Source organism: Daucus carota, chromosome 9 (assembly GCF_001625215.2).
Source record: "Daucus carota subsp. sativus chromosome 9, DH1 v3.0, whole genome shotgun sequence".
Classification (NCBI taxonomy): Eukaryota; Viridiplantae; Streptophyta; class Magnoliopsida; order Apiales; family Apiaceae; genus Daucus; species Daucus carota.
The window spans coordinates 1,914,031-1,932,318 of NC_030389.2; the positions used below are offsets into that span (position 1 = coordinate 1,914,031).

General features: G+C 36.0%; 4 protein-coding genes across 8 annotated transcripts; 2 read left to right on the forward strand and 2 right to left on the reverse strand.

The window, feature by feature from the left end:
- Positions 1–85: 85 nt before the first annotated feature.
- LOC135149144 (uncharacterized) lies at positions 86–1,372 on the reverse strand. The gene is made up of 2 exons (XM_064084057.1): positions 946–1,372; positions 86–813 (listed from the first exon to the last, which is right to left on the reverse strand). The coding sequence occupies exons 1-2, from the start codon at positions 1,330–1,332 to the stop codon at positions 265–267; spliced, it is 936 nt and encodes a 311-aa protein (XP_063940127.1). The 5' UTR covers positions 1,333–1,372; the 3' UTR covers positions 86–264.
- A 1,105-nt stretch (positions 1,373–2,477) lies between these two features.
- On the forward strand, positions 2,478–7,357 carry LOC108200695 (uncharacterized). 4 transcript variants are annotated; one of them, XM_064083962.1, is made up of 13 exons: positions 2,478–2,788; positions 2,912–2,982; positions 3,090–3,177; positions 3,521–3,562; positions 3,948–4,002; positions 4,103–4,301; positions 4,435–4,499; positions 4,571–4,721; positions 4,958–5,026; positions 5,487–5,535; positions 5,923–6,118; positions 6,370–6,634; positions 6,702–7,351. In XM_064083962.1, the coding sequence occupies exons 1-6, from the start codon at positions 2,780–2,782 to the stop codon at positions 4,150–4,152; spliced, it is 315 nt and encodes a 104-aa protein (XP_063940032.1). In that variant the 5' UTR covers positions 2,478–2,779; the 3' UTR covers positions 4,153–4,301; positions 4,435–4,499; positions 4,571–4,721; positions 4,958–5,026; positions 5,487–5,535; positions 5,923–6,118; positions 6,370–6,634; positions 6,702–7,351. The 4 variants fall into 4 exon arrangements, with proteins under 4 accessions (XP_063940032.1, XP_063940029.1, XP_063940030.1 ...); XM_064083959.1 differs by lacking the exons at positions 2,478–2,788; positions 5,923–6,118 and having other exon boundaries at positions 2,796–2,982; positions 6,702–7,352; XM_064083960.1 differs by lacking the exons at positions 2,478–2,788; positions 5,923–6,118 and having other exon boundaries at positions 2,796–2,982; positions 4,958–5,535; positions 6,702–7,357.
- Positions 7,358–10,567: 3,210 nt separating this feature from the next.
- On the reverse strand, positions 10,568–11,460 carry LOC108202023 (LYR motif-containing protein At3g19508). The gene is made up of 2 exons (XM_017370387.2): positions 11,162–11,460; positions 10,568–10,915 (listed from the first exon to the last, which is right to left on the reverse strand). Exons 1-2 carry the CDS (start codon positions 11,369–11,371, stop codon positions 10,862–10,864), a joined length of 264 nt encoding a protein of 87 aa, XP_017225876.1. The 5' UTR covers positions 11,372–11,460; the 3' UTR covers positions 10,568–10,861.
- A 1,824-nt stretch (positions 11,461–13,284) lies between these two features.
- On the forward strand, positions 13,285–18,288 carry LOC108201023 (alpha-L-fucosidase 2). 2 transcript variants are annotated; one of them, XM_017369309.2, is made up of 10 exons: positions 13,285–13,659; positions 14,060–14,205; positions 14,419–15,293; positions 15,512–15,644; positions 16,012–16,170; positions 16,383–16,604; positions 16,718–16,819; positions 16,974–17,109; positions 17,337–17,529; positions 17,811–18,288. In XM_017369309.2, exons 1-10 carry the CDS (start codon positions 13,440–13,442, stop codon positions 18,112–18,114), a joined length of 2,490 nt encoding a protein of 829 aa, XP_017224798.2. In that variant the 5' UTR covers positions 13,285–13,439; the 3' UTR covers positions 18,115–18,288. The 2 variants fall into 2 exon arrangements, with proteins under 2 accessions (XP_017224798.2, XP_063940241.1); XM_064084171.1 differs by lacking the exon at positions 16,718–16,819.

The following is an 18,288-nucleotide window of genomic DNA, read 5'->3' on the forward strand; positions in this document are numbered from 1 at the left end:
AGATATCAGACAATGCAAATTTTTTTTTTAGAGAAGGCATAACAGATACGAAAAATATTTCGTTACTTCAAGTCTTGTACGAGGACCCAAAATACACATAACTTGCGCCGACAGGCAGCAAAGGTTCCAAACAGATTCGGCCGATATAACGGCAACAAACATCCAAACCAGCAACATCCAAGCAAGTAATAAGGTACGATAAAGTTAAATACATAAAGCCTATAGGGCATTCCCCAGGCATGATAAACAGAAAACAGAGATAAGTCAAGAGGCCGAGCCAGCACCCTTAGCAGAACAGGCATCTCCTCCACGACTCCGGGCAACGTCTGCGCAGTGGTGATCAAAGGTGTGAGCGCTCACATCCAGCCCAGCTTCGGAAACTCGATTCCAACAAAGATTGTATCCACTCTCTAAGGCCTTGAAGGCTTCAGTCGAACTCTTCTCCAAAGCATCCCTCACTTCGGCCAATTCCTCCTCAAGCACTCGCTTCTCCTGCTTCAACTCTTCAAGAACAGCAGTGTGCTCCAAGTTAAGCTTGGCCACAGCAGCTCTATGATCAGCTTCCATGGAATGGAAGGAAGCTACCAGAGAATTCAAAGACTCCTTGTCAGTGGACAGCTCCTCAACCTGCTCCTGCAACTTAGACACTAGCTTGGCTGAATCATCATGCTTTTTGGCAAGACTGGCCAATCGCCTCTCAGCTTCTCCCTTAAGCCGCACAGCATCGGCAGCATCGAGACGAAGGTGAGCAAGCTCAGCCTCCGCACATCCTCTAGCACTCAGGGCAACTAGCCGATCAAACTCCAGTATAAACTACGGAAAACAGGGAAGCAAAAGAGGTAAAATTCAGTTAAACAATCAACAAAGTATATCTCATCTTCAAAGGTACACGCCGACAAGAAAATGTATGTATGCACATATATAGTTCAAACAAAGATAACAGACCTGATCGAGGCGATCCTTAGCAACGGAAGCCGTCTTAGCAATAGAATACACTTCGTCCTCAGCTGACTTCTCAGGTTCCACCAAGCCTTGATGAGGCTTCAACACTTCTCCACCACTCGACTTCTTAACCAATCTTATTTTCTTATGCACAACAGGAGTGTCATCTACTATTTCCTTCCCAGAACGCCGACGAGTTACACGAACGGGTACTTCAGGCTCAACCTTTCCAGAGGACTCCTCTATGAGTTCTACCGAGTGACTAGGTGCAACAGTTCGGGGTTTGGAGGTCTCTTCAAAATCTTTGTCACCAGTCACCTCCATTCCTTTCCCCATCATAGAGGACGCACCTCTCTGAGCAAGTTTAGACATCAAAGCATCGCTGATCATCTTGCGAGGAGACCGCCTCAACGCTCGTAGAGCTTCTCCGGAAACTGCACAACAAACAAAGCAATCAAAAAAACCAAACGTAATAGTCACAATACAAGTAAAGATACAAAGTCCTTACGACAATGGGTTTCTAAAAACTCTTCTTTAGAAAGTTGATCAGAGGAGAACTGCTCTGTGGTCCCATGGAAGGACTTCAAATACTCATCGGTAAAAGGACTGGGCATATTATTTATAATGCGAAGCCACGACTGAGAAACGTCATCCCAGGGACCAACAGAGTCAAGATCGCCTCCAACCAAATAGGCCCATCTTTCTTGCCAGCCCGAGTGAGATGGCCTCACATTCACTAAGCGAACACGTTTAGGTTTCTTGTCCAGATAAAGTTGCCCCCCAGTGTTCTTAAATCGGAAAATAGACAATAACAAATCTACGGTGGGGATCTTTTTCAGTTCATGACAGCGTGCTATAACACCAGATATTTGCGCTATGGCGTTAGGGGCGAGCTGGGCAAGGCCACAACCCAAAACTCGATACACAGCAGCAAATAGGGGGTGCATAGGAAGTCGAAAACCCATATCAAAAAAGATCAGAGGAACACCCTGCCATCCGCCTTTCGGCATATGCCACAAACGGTCTCGGCCTCTAGGCAAGTGGTACTCATATCCACTTGCCAGGTCGCAGCCATTCTCAAGCTTTTCCAACAATTCAACAGAATCTTCCTCAATGATACTCCGGTAATTAAAGGCAGGCTTCGTTCGAAACAACTTTATCAAGTCCTTCGACATACCTGCAGTGGGGGCCAAAGACCCCGTCTTGGCAGGGGGGAGCCGAGACATTTCAAGAATCTCGGGATCAACTGACTCAAGAACATCATAATCGCCCTCCAAGGAAGCAATATTATGAGAAGAAGAGTGCGGAACTTGGGCAGAGGACAAGGGGGTGAGTTCGCCGAAAACGGCGTCGCCGGTGGCATCGACAACAAGAGGGGAAGTCGAAGAGTGATCCATGAAGGGGGAGAAAAGAAGACACAAGACTCAAGAGAGAAAACAAGAAAATACCTGAAGAGAGCGAAAGCGGTCAAAGCCAAGTTGGAAGGTAGCGTGCTGAGAAGTTAAAAAGATTTAAAGACAGGCATAAGTACAGAAGGCGCGACTTCCCGAGGAGCTCGAAGCGTCTTCAGCTTCGGGGCCGAGCCCATCTACAAAGACTGAGGGAAATTTTTTCTTTTTTTTCTTTTAGATATTAAAAGCCCATCTAAAGATGTGCTTAACTGTGGGGGGGACAAAATGTTGGGCCCCAGCCCACTAAGAATAGAAAGGCCCAAGGCCCATAATCCAATCAGGGGTCTATAAATAGAGGAAAGAAAGAACTTGTGAGGGGTTGGAATATTTGAGAGGAAAAGAATATGTAAATGAGGGAAACACTATAATCCCCAACAATCTCCTCTATGGCAAAGGTGTGATCCCTGCTTTGTTTTCTACGTATTTTTTGTTTATTTCATATTATTTGTTAACTGATGGTGCTAATTGTAATCTCATCCAGGATACTATTTATGTATTTTATCTATTTATTATTGCAGTTGAATTTCGTCGGGAAACTGTTCGATGATTTGTCCAAAAGAACAAGTTCGATGAATATATCAATATTCAGGTAACTTTTGTATATGAATATGTGGGTTTTGTATATGTCGGGTATCTTATTTTTAACTATTGATTCATGGAGTTGGACTTCTTTATGATGGTTGTAACATGATGTAGGATAGCTTTATATTTTTTAATGGAGTTTGATATGGTTGGTGTTGACCCTTCACTTGCTAATGCCTTCCGTAGAATTCTTATAGCTGAGGTAAGCCTTTTTCTGTTTTTTTTTTGTATATACTGGATTTAGTTGGTATATGTAAAGGTCATTTTACCATGCTGATTAGTTAGGTTTTAGTGTTATTTTATTGTTTCTATGTGCAGCTTTCTATATGTAGACATTTTTATTTCTTATATGTTAATGCATCTTGATATCTTGATAACTTATAGGAGTGCTAAACATGTGTGGACATTATTTTCATATAATATACCATATATGTTCTTCATAATTTTTTTTAAATTATTTTGAGTTGCACACTGATTGTAGGAGTTCCCGAATCGAATCTGTGCTTTAAGTATATCTCTTGCAAATTTTGATGTTGGTATTATAGGTCATTAGCTGGGGGAAATTTATTGTCACAAGCCACGTCCAGGTACTTTAATTGCTTTGTAAAAATTGGATATTGTGGGTGAATTAATAGCTGGAGGTTCGGTATATTTCTCTGTAGTTCTATACTTTTATATTTTTTCAAATGGCACATGATTTTTAATCAACTTATTTGTAAACAAATTTCACTGAATTAAGTTAGCTCTATTAATTTCTTGACTCAGATAATAATATAGTGTCACTGTCAGGAACGTGGAATTGAGTTGCTATTGCATGTTTCATCTATTATATCTTAGATGACTATTGATGTATTTTAGTGTTTTCATTTGCTTATGCGTCACTTCCAGGGCAGTAGGCTTGAAAGTTGAAACATAGCACTCACGTTCATATGTATGATCGTTATTATTGCTGATAGTACTTTACATATGCAGGTCCCAGTTAGAGTTGCTGGAGGACTACTATTTGAACTTTTAGGCCAGTCAGCAGGTGATCCATTTGCTCCTGAAATACCCACGACTAATGGCTCAGCATATAGTTTTTTGCTCTATTATTATACTTAAATATAACACATCTTAAAGTTTTGCAGTATTAGAGAAACTATACTTTACACAAGAGTATAATGTTGATTCTACCTGAAAGTGTTACAAGTTCCATCATGTTGAGGCCGTGACTTTGAAATTGGCTAAGAAGAATTGTGAAATTAGAAAAAAGCGAGGGCATGTCTGTTCTGGATTCAGAGGAAAGGAAAACTCTTCCATCTTTCCTACCTGTGAAAACAGCATTTTGTGAGCACTGTTCCATTGTCTTTTTTTTGCTGCATTGTATTGTCTTTTCTTTACTTATGTTGGTATGTTATTACATGGGAACCAGGGCTGATTCATTAATATTATCTGTTCCACCACCTAAAAATATTGACAGTTAATCAGCTAATTCATGTTGCCTCATTTCGTGGCGTTTATTCAACTCTGAAGATATGATTCAGGGTATGGTACTTTCCTACTCAACTCCGATTTGAATGTTGCCTCATTCTTCTTAGCTTAGGTGTTGTCTCTAGCTTTATTTTTAGGTTACAAAGCGCTTAAACAAAGAAAGACAGCAAGAAATGTTAAGAGATGATGGTTTCAGGAATACAGAGCCACATGGTTTACGTTTGAACAGTTCAGAAGCACCAACCAGCTCAGAATTCTCTTCCGACAACTCAGCATGTAATAATCTGATGCCCTGTACATAGTTGTTTCATGAGTGCTGTCAAATATATAAACTGTTATACATTGTTATACAATGATCTTTAATTACATTTATTTAGATAATATAAACTAACACACTGCATAACCAATATCACGCAAGTATGATTCAGGGTATGCTAATTTCCTACTAAACTCAGAATTGAATGTGGCCTCATTTTTCTTAGCTTATGTGTTGTCTCTTGCTTTATTTTTAGGTTACATATCACTAAAACAAAGAAAGACTACTAGAAATGTCAAGAATGATGATGGTTTTACTACAAGATGTAAGTTATGTTATTGTTGAGGTACAAGTAATTGCATTCCTTTTGAGTGTTAGTTTGTTTAAGCCTTGCTGTTTGTCGTTTAAATCAAGTGTCTTTTTAGTTCTCTGCGGTCTTATCTGTCACTCACAAGTATACTGCATCTGCTACAAGTTGCTAAATCAAGAGTTTTGTTTGACTCTCATGTTAATCTGATTACTGACTGATAATCATGCAGAATTGCAGAATGGTCCAATGATTGGTTTATTGTTGTGTCAAGTCTTTTGTACATGAGAAGCTTGGCTTCTCAAAGTAGCTTTCTCTTTCTGATAAACACACAGAAGTATCCCACTTTCAAATTTCAAATCCTATTCCTCTCATTGCTAATGCTTTTTTTCTATTTTGTATTTTCTCTTTTCCTCTCAAGTTCTTACATTGTTTATAAGCTTTCATAATTTGATAATCTGTATTTCTTGGTTTACAGATTGCGGGGTTTATTGATTATGCGTATGCTTTTTGTTGACACATACCAGGTGTTTGATTGAATTCCTACAAGTTTTGATTGAATTTTGTTCTTTATTTATCATTATTATGTTTGATTTTTATGTTTGACTCTATTCTAATCGCGGATAAGATTGGAATTATAGGAGATGAGTGTTCTTATGGCATGAATGATATTGAAAAAAGTGAGATGTGTTGATGCTTTGTGTAAATGAATCATTATCTTCCGTTATAGTTTTCAGTTTGTGTACCTAGGTGGTTGAGTTTGAGAACTAAAGGGCAATCATATACTTCTTTAGGCTTTCCTGAAAGTGTTTTTTTTCATTATAAAAAAAAATGATGAATTTTTGTAAATATAGATAGATGTACTCTGTTCTTTTCTCTGTATGCAATTAAAAGGATTTTAATTCGAATTATAGGTGTTTGTAATGTGAATATTATCTAAAAGATAATATCTTTGAGGTATCTTGCATTGGTCATTTAATGTATTAATTAAAAGTTTATGTTTAAATTTTTTGATCTAATAATTTTGGACATAAGGTTTGTGAGGTTAATGAATGAAGTAATATGGAATGATAAAATGCAGGTGGTCTGGAAAGATGGGCTTCAATGCAGGTATTTTGTATACATGATTGAGGTGTTCAGGTTAATGAAACTGAGTTCGTACTTTAAGACGTGAATAGTTAACTGAAACTAGAATGTATTAAGTTCACATGTGATGCTCAGTGAAATAAATTTGGGATGTGTTGGATTAAAAATTTAAATGGAGATCAGATTGAGTCTGCTTTAGTTATTTTTAATGGAGAGGTTGCAAAAACGGTTGTTAGCTTTTGGTGTCATTTTGATGATTTGTTTCATTCTTTCAGAGATTGTCCAACAGATGATAAGGAGAGGTTCAAGCCTTCAGTCATGCCCAGTTACTGGAAAAGCATTGATAGCCTACAAGTAAGGTATACTAAGTGACTAATATTCTGCCAACTAGAGTCTTCCTAAAGAGGAGAAATATTACTCAAAGCACTCGATGTCCAAGATGCAATATGAACGAAGAAACAATTTCTCACATTTTCTGGACATGTCAGTGGGCTATCAAAGCATGGTGCTTCATAAAAAATTTAGTGGTCAGAGAATAAGGTAAGTCCTTTCACATCATGTTTCTCACTTGAAATTTTACTTGCCCTTATGCAAGGCTCAATTGTAGATCAAGTATGGTACACTGTAGTTGCAGCGACGCTTTGGAGCTTATGGCTGGCGAGAAATGAGACGGTATTTAGCAAAACTAACCAATCTGAGGAGGGCCTAAAAGGTCTAATAATGTTTCGCGTAACGCAATGGGGTAAAATTTCAAACATACTGTGCTTTGGAAATGAACCGTTATGGAAGGCTAACCCGAAAGGTGCACTACGAGTTTATTACAACAGGCTTTCAAATGATTACCGGAAGTTCAGACATAACTCATTTGATTTGGTCTGTTCAGTGGATGGAGCATGGGACAATTTCAACTTCAATCTTTGCACTGGATCTGTAGGAGGATACGTAAGATACAAAAAGGCAATCTAATATATGTTTTTTCGGGTCCAATAAATGCTCCAGATGCTCTATCAGCAGAAATCGAAGCCATTCTTCACATTGTTCGTTTGATCCTGTCAAAGCAGCTTAAGTATTAAAGAATTTATGCAGATATGGCTAGGTTTGTTGGTTAGTAGGTGTAGCTGTCTGTTTTTACATGTTTAAAACCTTAAGAGGTTGATGGAAGTGTAGGTTGTATTCCCAGGGTTGATCCCTCATATATTAATATTTATGGCTTAGCAAAAAAGAAAGGTACACAAATTGACTCGCACAATTCTCACATTTCAGTATCAATAACAAGTGGTGCAGGGATGAATGATTTTGTGTTGTCGAAAAACAATGAAAAAAAATGCATGCAGTACCTTGAAAGAAATAAAAGAAACTTTTAAGTGTAGGGGGACCGGGAAAGTTACAGGTGACTTTTCGCGAAATAAGATTGAAGGGTTTTCTCATCGAGGCCATGTGATAATATCAACAAATCGGTGAAAATATGAATTTTTGGGAGTGTGTGCACCTGGTTGTTACTGATTATTGATCAACTGACTGAGTAATATATTGTTTTTATTTTGTTTTTAAACATATTAATCATTATTTTTTATTCAAGAATTTAAGAACTACGAATTGTATGTAAATTATTATTGATTGTAAAATTTTAAAATATAAAATTATTTGATCAAAACACAAGACGTCGGTTAGCTATATAATTATTTTAATTTGATTATAAAATATAAAATATTCAATTAAAGTGCGAGGCTCGGCGACGCCAAGGAGTACTTGATATATCATTTTTATAAATTAAAAAAAATATTATGTAATTTTAGAATGTAAATTATGGATTTTTATTATATTATACTTTTTTTGAGACAAATTTAATTTAACTTTATTAAAATAATCTTATACAAAAATATAGATAGTACAGGATTTAATATATTTTAAAATATTCATCAGACTTCTTATATACCTAACCTTTAATATTTTAAATTTGACAAGATACACTAAAAAGTCACAAGTTATATTAATATTTTTTTGAACTCAACCCTATTTTCATGCATAAAAATTATTCAAGTAAAACTAAATATAATAACGTCATATTATGTCAAAATATTTTTTAAAATACAACTAATACTAATCTTATAAGAAAATTCTAAATCATTTTTTCTCGAGGGAGGAGGATAAGCGGCTTCCCCTCCTCTCGATATGCAACGGATAGAGTTTCAGAGGAAAAGAGTAAATTTTATTATTTTAAAATATTGTTATATACAGACACTTTTCCTCTATAGTTACAATTTTTATGCATTTTTGAAACTTAAAAAAAAAGTCTTTCAATAAAAAAATTATATATATAGAAAATAAATTATTTAATTTTATTAGAATTATCATCCAAATATAGGATCATAGTAATTTATTTCAGTGATGTGCTCTTGCTCTTTTAGAAAGATGAAGTTTTCAGAAACAATATTAACATATCAAAACTTTGCACTTTAAAATGCTAAGGTGTCATTTGGCAAATCTGAATGAATTATATCTGATTGAATAATATAGCTGAATAATCTGAATCAATAAAATATCTGAATGCTGAATAATAAATACCATTTGACATATAAATTTTTATAATATCTGAATGATTTTATTTTCTAATTTTTACTAATTTATTTGAATTTAAGTAATTGTCATATAGTTATTATTATTATATTATTGAATGTAATCATAATTATTTAAACTAAAAAAATGTAAAAAGAACTTTATGAAATAAACAAATAAATAATGAAAGAATCGTTCAATAAATTTATGTAAATAAGTAATAACTAATTTATAAGTGTCAAATATTTTTTTGCACATCATAAAGCTACAAAATTAGCTTTCATTTTTCCCCCCCTAAAACTATTATCTACGTGATGCTAATTCTGATATATGCAGTATTCTAGCCAGCTGAACTGATGAGATAGGATTTTAGAAAGGAATGAATCAGCACTATATGATTCGCTCAGCTCCCTCAGAAAAGATTGCCAAATGAGATGAAGCAACTTAATCGGTCATTTAAGTTTATTAAGCTTTCATTAAGCAGTAAACAAATGCGGCCTTAATCTGGTTTGGTCTGCTCAAGAGATCAGGTTTCAGTATAACCAATGTATTATAAATTAATATACCAGACAATCTTCAACTGCAAACTGAAAAACAATTCAATTACAAACTAATATATTATGAAGAAGCCCAGCAGCGCGGGCTTAAATACTTGTTTGATATAAGCTGAAAGAGCTCAAAAAGAAGTTATGGAACTTGGTTTTTTTTTTTTTTTCTCCAACTTATTGCAACTTTTATATAACTTATTTGAAAATTATAACTTGGAATTGTGATATTATAGATTCAAATAAATTGAATAACTTATTAAACGAGTTAGTGAGATATTTAGATATTAAAAATTAAAAAATAATGAAATATACAGATAGTTACGCATGAGTTAGATAAAATAACAATTCACATCTCTGCCTGACTATCTTTCTAGACTTTCGAGACTATAGTCCTCGACTCCTCGACCTCTCCCCTCACGAAGTTAGAAGTCACCATCTCGACTCTCAATCTCTCACCAGTCATCTCTCAATCTCTGCGACCAAGATGCAAAAAAAGTTTTTTTTTCAATTTCCCTTAATTCTTAAAGTTGAATAATGATTAATTAATCAGTTGTATATTTGTACCTACTACTTGTTAAATCCTAAATGATAGTATGGAATCTGATTAAGTGCCTGTGTTTTATTTTTAGATTTTGTTAACAAATCAGCTGGAAGATTTCATCTATGATGTGAGAAATTATAATAGTTTCTCTGAATTTCAAAATATTGCAGAGCTTGCTTTTAAGGTCGGAACACATAGAAATACAGATTATCCTTTGGTTTACCGCCTCATTAAGCTAGTTTCGATTTTACATGTCGCGACAGCTACTGTGAATAAGACTAGTTTTGAATTTGCATGTCGCGACATATACTGTTGAAAGAGTGTTTTCTACCATGAAAATACTTAAGACTTATTTATGTAAAAGAATGGGGATGATTGGTTGAACGATAGCATGGTCGTTTACATCGAGAAGGTCATATTTAGAGACATAGACGATGAAGTTATTCACAACTCTGTCAAAATATGCAAAAATTGTAGAATTTAGTTGTCATCCTTCCTTCCTAAAAAAAAAGAAATTTGTATAACAAATTTATGATACTTGGGTGCACTTGTAAATTCGAGGCTCTCTGTACATACCATCTTGACATCTTCTACCAATTTTACACTTCTAAGTTCTACGGCCCTGCATGTTTATTTTCCACGCCCATGCAAGTTATAAATCAACTCTTTCTTGATCATGCAAACCCGTACTGAAATCTAATGTGCGTGGCACGAGTGTGTCGATACGTACAGACATGATACATATTGAGAGGAATTTTGTAATTCGTTGTTAATCAGTGCTAATGTCGAAAATCACTTGCAAGAAAGCAACTACTAAAAAACTAGCCATATCTTCAAACTTGATTCTCGAAACATTGAGTATTTTAGTGAAAGTCACTTGTCACAATGTCGATGTCACAAAATTGGAAAGATAACTCAACTCAAAATCACTTCACAGTTCACAATCCTCGACAAAATCAAATTCTATATTTAAAACTTGAAATGACAACAATTTTCAAAGTAAGCCCCCCAATAAAACACAAGAAAATTCGAGATGTGGATACTGAACAGAAAATCCAATTTATTAAACAAAAAAAAAAAAACCCCTCATTGAGACAGGAAACCAAACACTTTGCATGCACTTCAGTTACAGCAAATATTCTTCAACTTGGCAGCCGCAGCTTCCTCCACAGAATACTGCAAATACAACACAAACAAGTACTTAAATCATGCATCCCCATATATATATATGTTTAGCAAGTCACGTTTAATAAAAAACAGTTTCAGCATGAGAACATGTCAGAGAAAAATATACAAAACCAAATAACAGAAAAAAAATATCACTATGACTGTAAGTCTGTAACGTGTTTTCACGCTAAAACTGTTCTCACCCGAGCGCGAGCCTGACGAACATGAGGTGGAAGTAAATCAAAAAAATTGTACCTTGCTGAGGACCCAAAGGGAATGGTTGTAAGTGCGAGCAAGAAGTTCCTGAAGGGCATTAGCGTCATTTGGGTCGACTTCTCGGTAGTTGACAAAATTTTCACGGGCGTATTTAGCGTAATAAGGTCTAGAATCTTCCGGGAGTCGCCGGACCAGCCGGAGGACTTCGCCGTATGCACTTATAACTTTCTTCATTTTGGATTGCAACATTGGTTTCAAATTTTGGTTTTGTTGTTTGGGTTGGGTGAATAAGAAGTGAGACTCTTGGGCTTGAAGTGGCCTATTGTTTTAGTTTTGACCCAAAGTGAAAGCCTATTTTCCAAAATTTTAGTTTGAGTTGGGTTGTATTGTTTGGGTTGGTTGAATGAGAAAGAGCGAGAGAGGCTTGGCTTTATACAGTTTAACCTCGACTAAGTAATATCCTCACAAAAATAATATTTTTTTCTAATTCCAACATAATGTAAAGAGAGTATTTTTACTCTCAATAAAGTAATAAACTTGATAAAGTATTTTTTTGTTGGTCCCAACGTTATTAATTTATGGAGGTTTAACTGTATTTAGATCTCATGCGGATCATCGTACTGTTATAATTTGGTTCCAAAATGAGAAAGAAAGCCTATTTTATTCACATTCGCAATCGCATAAGTATCATTTGTATTCTTAAACAGAATTATCGGTATATCAGACGTTAGAGTATCAAATACACTCAAATTATGAACAAATTCCATAAAAATCATTTGTAATTCAAAATTTAGAACTATCAGTTACATCAAATGTTGGAGCAACAAATACACTCAAATTATAATTGTGAAAGATGAATTTTTGCGAAATTCACCACTATCCCAAAATCGATGCGATTTTGTAAATCAACCCAAAATACAATATTAATTCTTTTTAGATAAATTATGGACACACGTACAAAAACACACAAAAAAATTCAAAACATAACCTTCTAACATTTCAAAAATATGCACACAATTAAGAATATTTTGACAACAGGGTACTCAACAAAATCTCATCCAAAAAAAATTGTATGGAAAAGCGAAGAGGAGTTTGGTCAAATATTTTGAAGTTGGAGAAGACCATTTAAAAATAACTTTGCATACACAAAATTCTTTATTAAATTTTTTTTTCAAAGTAGTTATTAGTGTGTAAGTGAAAAGACCGAACTATTAAATGGAGGTTGTTTGATGCGACGACGAAGTCTCTAGTTTCTGTGCGTCAGGTCACGTATCTGAATAGTTGAAGAAAACTAAATTATTTTGTAACAAAATGGTTATTGTTGCACAATGACATTACTCGTACAGAATAGTGGATGCCGATACCTTTAGTTTCTTTATAAAATAATACGCGAAGCAAAACTCAGTTTACATCCGATCAATTAATTGAATATTGATTTTATGATCTTCCAACAGGTTTTGTTGGCCTTCATGCACTTTGTGGTGCATCCAGTGTACCTGCGTAGACAGAATTTAGGACAAGAATATTATGGCTCTTAAGGTGAGGTTTAAGGGGCCAGCAGAGAACTGGACTGATGCTCTTTCTATTCGCAATGCTCGCCTTGCTGCTATGCTTTGGGGTGGTCTACTTTCCTAAACTATTAATCTTGAGGGTATCTGTAATGAGCTTTTGCTAAATCGTTGTAAAATTTGTTGGTAGATGGAGCTTCTTTTCTTATTTTACTTCAGATTTTTGGTTAAAACAAAGACGAAGGTCGTGTTTGGCGTGATGGTCAAATGTGTGATGGTCAAGTGTCTACTTGCTATCTGTTAGGTACGTATTTAACCAGAGGAAGAATGAATTTTTTTGTGAAGAATTTTTTTATTTTGACTTCTCTCTCTATATATATGATAACAAGATGAAAAGAAATCCTAGAATTCATTTTAAATCAAATTCATAATTTAGTTAATTGGCTAAGAAATGGTTCTGGTTCAATACTCTGTCGCTGTATGCTTAACAAGTGCAATTGATCCTCATTCAAAAGCAAAGAATAATTATAAATTACTTTTAGTTTATTAAAATTACAAAGAATGATTTTTAATTCAAATTTGATATGAAATTGATCCTAAAATAGTCCATAGGACTACAAGGCCATTGTGAACTAGCCACTTGACCGGCTGGCCTTTTTTCTGTCTTCTTCGTCAACTTTTGTGCTCTCATTGATTTAATCGATACTCATCACTCTATAATCTACACACACTGACACACACATTGTTTTTGTGTTGAACCACACCACAGCAAGAGAACGCAGAAGGTTTTTCTCAGCATTTGAAACTGCATGGAGAATGATGATGAATGGGTCATGGTGGGACGGCAAAGAGAGAAAGATTTGTGGCATCCAAGTGGTCACGTAGACCGAATATCGGACGAGAGCAAGGCTCTTAAGGTGAGGTTTAATGGACCAGCAGAGTACTGGACTGATGCTCTTCCTATTGGCAATGGCCGTCTTGGTGCTATGGTTTGGGGTGGTGTACTCTCCGAGACTATAAATCTTAATGGTAAGTTTGTTAGATTTTGTTACATTGTTGATGACTTGATTGTTGAGGTATCGTCGGAGCTTGGTTTTGTATTTTATCTTGGATGATTTGTTAAAATGTAACTGAAGGTCGTGCTTGGTATGATGGTCAAGTGTCTACTTGCTATCCGTTAGGTCGCGTGTTTTAATAGTTCAAGAAAGCTTTTTTTTTTTTTTTTTTTTGTGAAAAAAGTGGTTTTTGTTGCATGTTGACCTTCTTCTTATACAAATAAGGGTAAGACTTTACATTAAAAAAATTAGGTCTGTAATTTATAGCATATTAATTATTGTTACAAATCAAATTAAGTTCATTTTACAAGAACTACAATCTTGCCTATACTTCACTCTTTTAAGCTACTTTTACTGGTGTAAATTTTTTGTAGAGGATACACTTTGGACTGGGAACCCTGGCAATTACGCAGATTCAAATGCTCCAGAGGTGGTTTCGGAGGTTAGGGGACTAGTTGATGCTGGAAAATATGCTGAGGCAACTACAGCAGCCGCGCCATTGTTGGGCAAACCTACCGAGGTATACTACTTTTAAACACTAGTTGATCTTTTTCGCTACTATCATTGCTCAATTCCCAGTACAATGCTTAATGTTAAATACACGAGAAGCTTAAAAAGTTAACAGAATGTTATAATATGTTTACACAATTTACTATTTACAATTTAACATATCACACATGCTATATAGAAGCTTAAAAGTTAACAGAATGTTATATTATGTTTTTTTATAAAGGTTTACCAGCTTGTTGGGGACCTAAAGATAGACTATGATGATTCTCATGCGGCATACGACAAATCAAGCTATCAGAGAGAGCTGGACCTAGATACTGCAACTGTAAAAGTACAATATTTTGTAGGTGATACAGAGTTTACCCGGGAACATTTTATCTCGAATCCAGATCAAGTAATTTTGATGAAGATCTCTGGAAGTAAATCAGGGTCTTTGTCTTTTACCGTATATCTTGACAGCCTGCTAAATCATGAACTGCAAGTAAGCACCACAAATCAGATTATTATGAAAGGAAGTTGCCCTGGCCAAAGAACTCCACCAGAACTGAATGACAATCCTCAGGGTATTCAATTTTCTGCAGTCCTCGACGTGCAAATCAGTGAAAATGCTGGTAAATTATATGCTTTGGAAGGCCAGAAGCTTAAGGTTGAGGGTGCAGATTGGGCTATTATGCTCCTGGCTGCATCTTCCTCATTTAGTGGGCCATTCACGAAGGCCTCGGATTCCAAGAAGGATCCTACTCAGGAATCTCTGAAAACATTGAATTTGATAAGAAACTTCTCATATACTGAGCTTCTTGCTCGCCACTTGGATGACTATCAAAATCTGTTTCACCGCGTTTCCCTCCAGCTTTCAAAAAGTTCTAAGACTGTTGCAAAAGACGGGCCTTTGGTCACGGATAAATATCTAAAAGACAGTGGAGATGATAGAGTTTCAACTGCTCAGAGAGTTGAAAATTTCCAAATTGATGAAGATCCATCCCTGGTGGAGCTCATATTTCAATATGGTCGATACTTGCTTATTTCTTGTTCACGACCTGGAACTCAAGCAGCAAATCTGCAGGGGATATGGAACAGTAATATCCAACCACCATGGGAGTATGTTCTGCATTTTCATATAATAACCCTTAAATCCACAACATTAAATTATCTAAAAATTTCACATACATTGGATCATAAAGGACTAGCACCTTTTTAATTTATATTTCTGTGTAATTTATCTGATGTGTTAAGAGAATTGATGTTATAATACTTTCAGGTAATTGATGTTATAATACTTCCTGAACTTATGTTTAACATATTCATTTCTGCTTCAGCTGTGCTCCTCACTTAAATATCAATCTCCAAATGAACTACTGGCTCTCACTTCCCTGCAACCTTAACGAGTGCCAGGAGCCATTGTTTGACTACATGTCCAGTTTGTCGATCAATGGAAGTAAAACTGCAAAGGTAAGACTTCCTTTTCATTCCTGACAATTGCATATTTATAAAGTATTGTTGTCCGTAGAACCATTATAGACTATGTTTAGAGGGATATCATTAACACGGAACCAGGCCAGAGTCATGGGACTATATTCATGGGATATGACTGGTACTAGAGTCAGGATATGAAAGAATTATGGGTTCCAGAGAAGGAACTACAAGAAAGAGTATAGTTTTCAAAGCATCATACAAGAAACTTTTACTTTGTAACTAATTGATTTTTTATATGTTAAACACATGGCACTATTTTATCTGCTCTTGGATGCGTCAACTCTATGATGTGCTTCTTGCAATACAAGTACATTTTTATGAATTCAGCTGCAGAATTTTACAGGTGGACTATGAAGCTAAAGGTTGGGTTGCGCATCAAGTGTCTGATATATGGGCAAAAACATCCCGTGATCGAGGAAAGGTTGTGTGGTCTTTATGGCCCATGGGAGGAGCTTGGCTTTGTACCCATCTCTGGGAGCATTACACCTTTACAATGGACAAAGTAAGATTATTATTCTTGATCCAGTCCTTTACTCCTCCAACTCCCGTCTGTCGCATTACAGCTTTTGAGGTTTGTTAGGAGGCTCGTTACCTGTATACTAAGACGGAGGCAACACATGTGCATTTACATATGTATTTACATATGACTGTTTTCATAAGTTATTCCAAAACTCTAGCATTTATGTAATCATTATCTTTAAGCTATATGATTAGGATTTCCTGGAGAAAGTATTCAGCTTGCTGGAAGGATGTGTGTCATTTCTCTTAGACTGGTTAATTGAAGGCCGTGGTATATATCTGGAGACCAACCCATCAACGTCTCCAGAACATCCATTTATCGCTCCTGATGGTCAGCCTGCTAGTGTAAGCTACTCAACAACAATGGATATGGCAATCATTAGAGAAGTGTTTTCAGCCTTTGTTTCTGCAGCAAAGGTGAAGATATTCTTTTTTTTGGCAGATTAAAACTTTAATTCATTGTTCTATAGAAGTTCACTTCACTCTACTATAACTGTTTCTTTACTGAGGAAATATACTTTTTAAGGCAGATCTTGGGGAAAAGTGAGGATGATCTGGTCGCCAAGGTCCTTGAAGCTCAACCACGGTTATACCCAACAAAAATTGCTAGGGATGGTTGTATAATGGAATGGGTAGGTCAGAATTCCAAAGTTACATTCTGTCATCTTGCATCTTTGCTGCTCTTTTCGCCTAATTGCAGTGAGCAGCTCATAGTAATTGTAGGATAGCTGAAAACTTGCATTGTTGGTCTCAAAGTTACTTCTATAATCTTCTCTACCATTACAGGCACTAGATTTTCAGGATCCCAAAGTGAGCCACAGACATTTATCGCACCTATTTGGTTTGTTCCCAGGCCATAGTATCACTCTGGAGAAAAATCCCGGCCTTTGTAAAGCTGCTGAGAACAGTATCTACAAAAGAGGTGCGTGAAATGATCAGTGCAGAGATTTTTTTACTTAAAGGCCTCTCACCTTGTCCTTTCAAAGAGCTTTTAAGAGCATAATCGCAGAATGACATTGTAAAAAGTTAGTATGTCATGAAAATGGAATAGGCCTAAACATGATATAAAGTATATCTTTTAATTTATCAGTATTTTCACAAAAACAAAGAAATGACAGTGAACTTTCCATAATGTGCCATCTTCAACAGGAGAGGATGGTCCGGGGTGGTCAACTATGTGGAAAGCTGCTCTGTGGGCACGTCTTCATAACGGCGAGCATGCATATAGAATGGTTAAGCATTTAATTCAATTAAGATATCCTACTGAAACCAATTTTGAGGGAGGACTTTACAGTAACTTGTTCGGAGCACATCCACCTTTCCAGATAGATGCCAATTTCGGGTTAGTAGAGCTAGTGCAAATCATCATCTGTTTGTGTGATCACTCACAAAAACTCTGCTACATTTTTTGCTAATACCATATATATGCGACTCAATGATTTTCAATGTCGTCGTTTTATCATTATATACTACATATGCATAGATTTTTTGGTGCCTCTGAGACAGTGGTGCCCTAGGCGTTAGCCTTGGTCGCCTTACCCAAGGGCCAGCCCTGTCGTTTTATATAATGCAAGATTTTGGAGTATAGGACGACTTGGCTAATTCTGCAACTCTTGGTCTCAGTTTTCCTGCAGCAGTATCTGAAATGCTAGTACAGAGCACATTACAGGACCTGCACTTACTTCCAGCTCTCCCTCGAGATAAATGGCCAAATGGTAACATTAGAGGCTTCAAGGCACGCGGTGGTCTGACAGTTAACATCTACTGGGGAGAAGGGGATCTTCGCGAAGTTGGTCTTTGGACAAATCACTCAGATTGTACCACAAGATTACACTACAGAGGAACTATAGTCACCATAATGCTATCCCACAGCAGAGTTTACACATTCAATTACCAGTTGAAATGCATAAAGTCCTGTGCGTTCTAGAAGACAAAATTTAGGGACTGTTTGGTTTATGATTAATGAGCCCGGTTAATCGGATCAGAATCTCGAACTGTAAGAACTTGTTACTTGTGTTCATCGCTATGTGATTGTGTTCACTTTGTCAGGATGCTATGATGTAAAATAAAGCAACATTTATACAGCAGCATGTTACACGGA

Bases quoted from the DNA above. Each gene is read 5' to 3' on its own strand.
- LOC108202023 (XM_017370387.2), bottom strand. From the start codon at position 11,371: ATGTTGCAATCCAAAATGAAGAAAGTTATAAGTGCATACGGCGAAGTC. The intron at 10,916-11,161 runs GTACAATTTTTT...TTGTATTTGCAG, and splicing joins CCCTTTGGGTCCTCAGCAAG to TATTCTGTGGAGGAAGCTGC.
- LOC108200695 (XM_064083960.1), top strand. From the start codon at position 2,849: ATGGTGCTAATTGTAATCTCATCCAGGATACTATTTATGTATTTTATC. The intron at 3,178-3,520 runs GTAAGCCTTTTT...TTGGTATTATAG, and splicing joins GTAGAATTCTTATAGCTGAG to GTCATTAGCTGGGGGAAATT. The intron at 3,563-3,947 runs GTACTTTAATTG...TTACATATGCAG, and splicing joins TTGTCACAAGCCACGTCCAG to GTCCCAGTTAGAGTTGCTGG.
- LOC108201023 (XM_017369309.2), top strand. From the start codon at position 13,440: ATGGAGAATGATGATGAATGGGTCATGGTGGGACGGCAAAGAGAGAAA. The intron at 13,660-14,059 runs GTAAGTTTGTTA...AATTTTTTGTAG, and splicing joins CGAGACTATAAATCTTAATG to AGGATACACTTTGGACTGGG. The intron at 15,645-16,011 runs GTAAGACTTCCT...AGAATTTTACAG, and splicing joins ATGGAAGTAAAACTGCAAAG to GTGGACTATGAAGCTAAAGG.
- LOC135149144 (XM_064084057.1), bottom strand. From the start codon at position 1,332: ATGATCAGCGATGCTTTGATGTCTAAACTTGCTCAGAGAGGTGCGTCC. The intron at 814-945 runs GTCTGTTATCTT...TGTTTTCCGTAG, and splicing joins CTAAGGATCGCCTCGATCAG to TTTATACTGGAGTTTGATCG.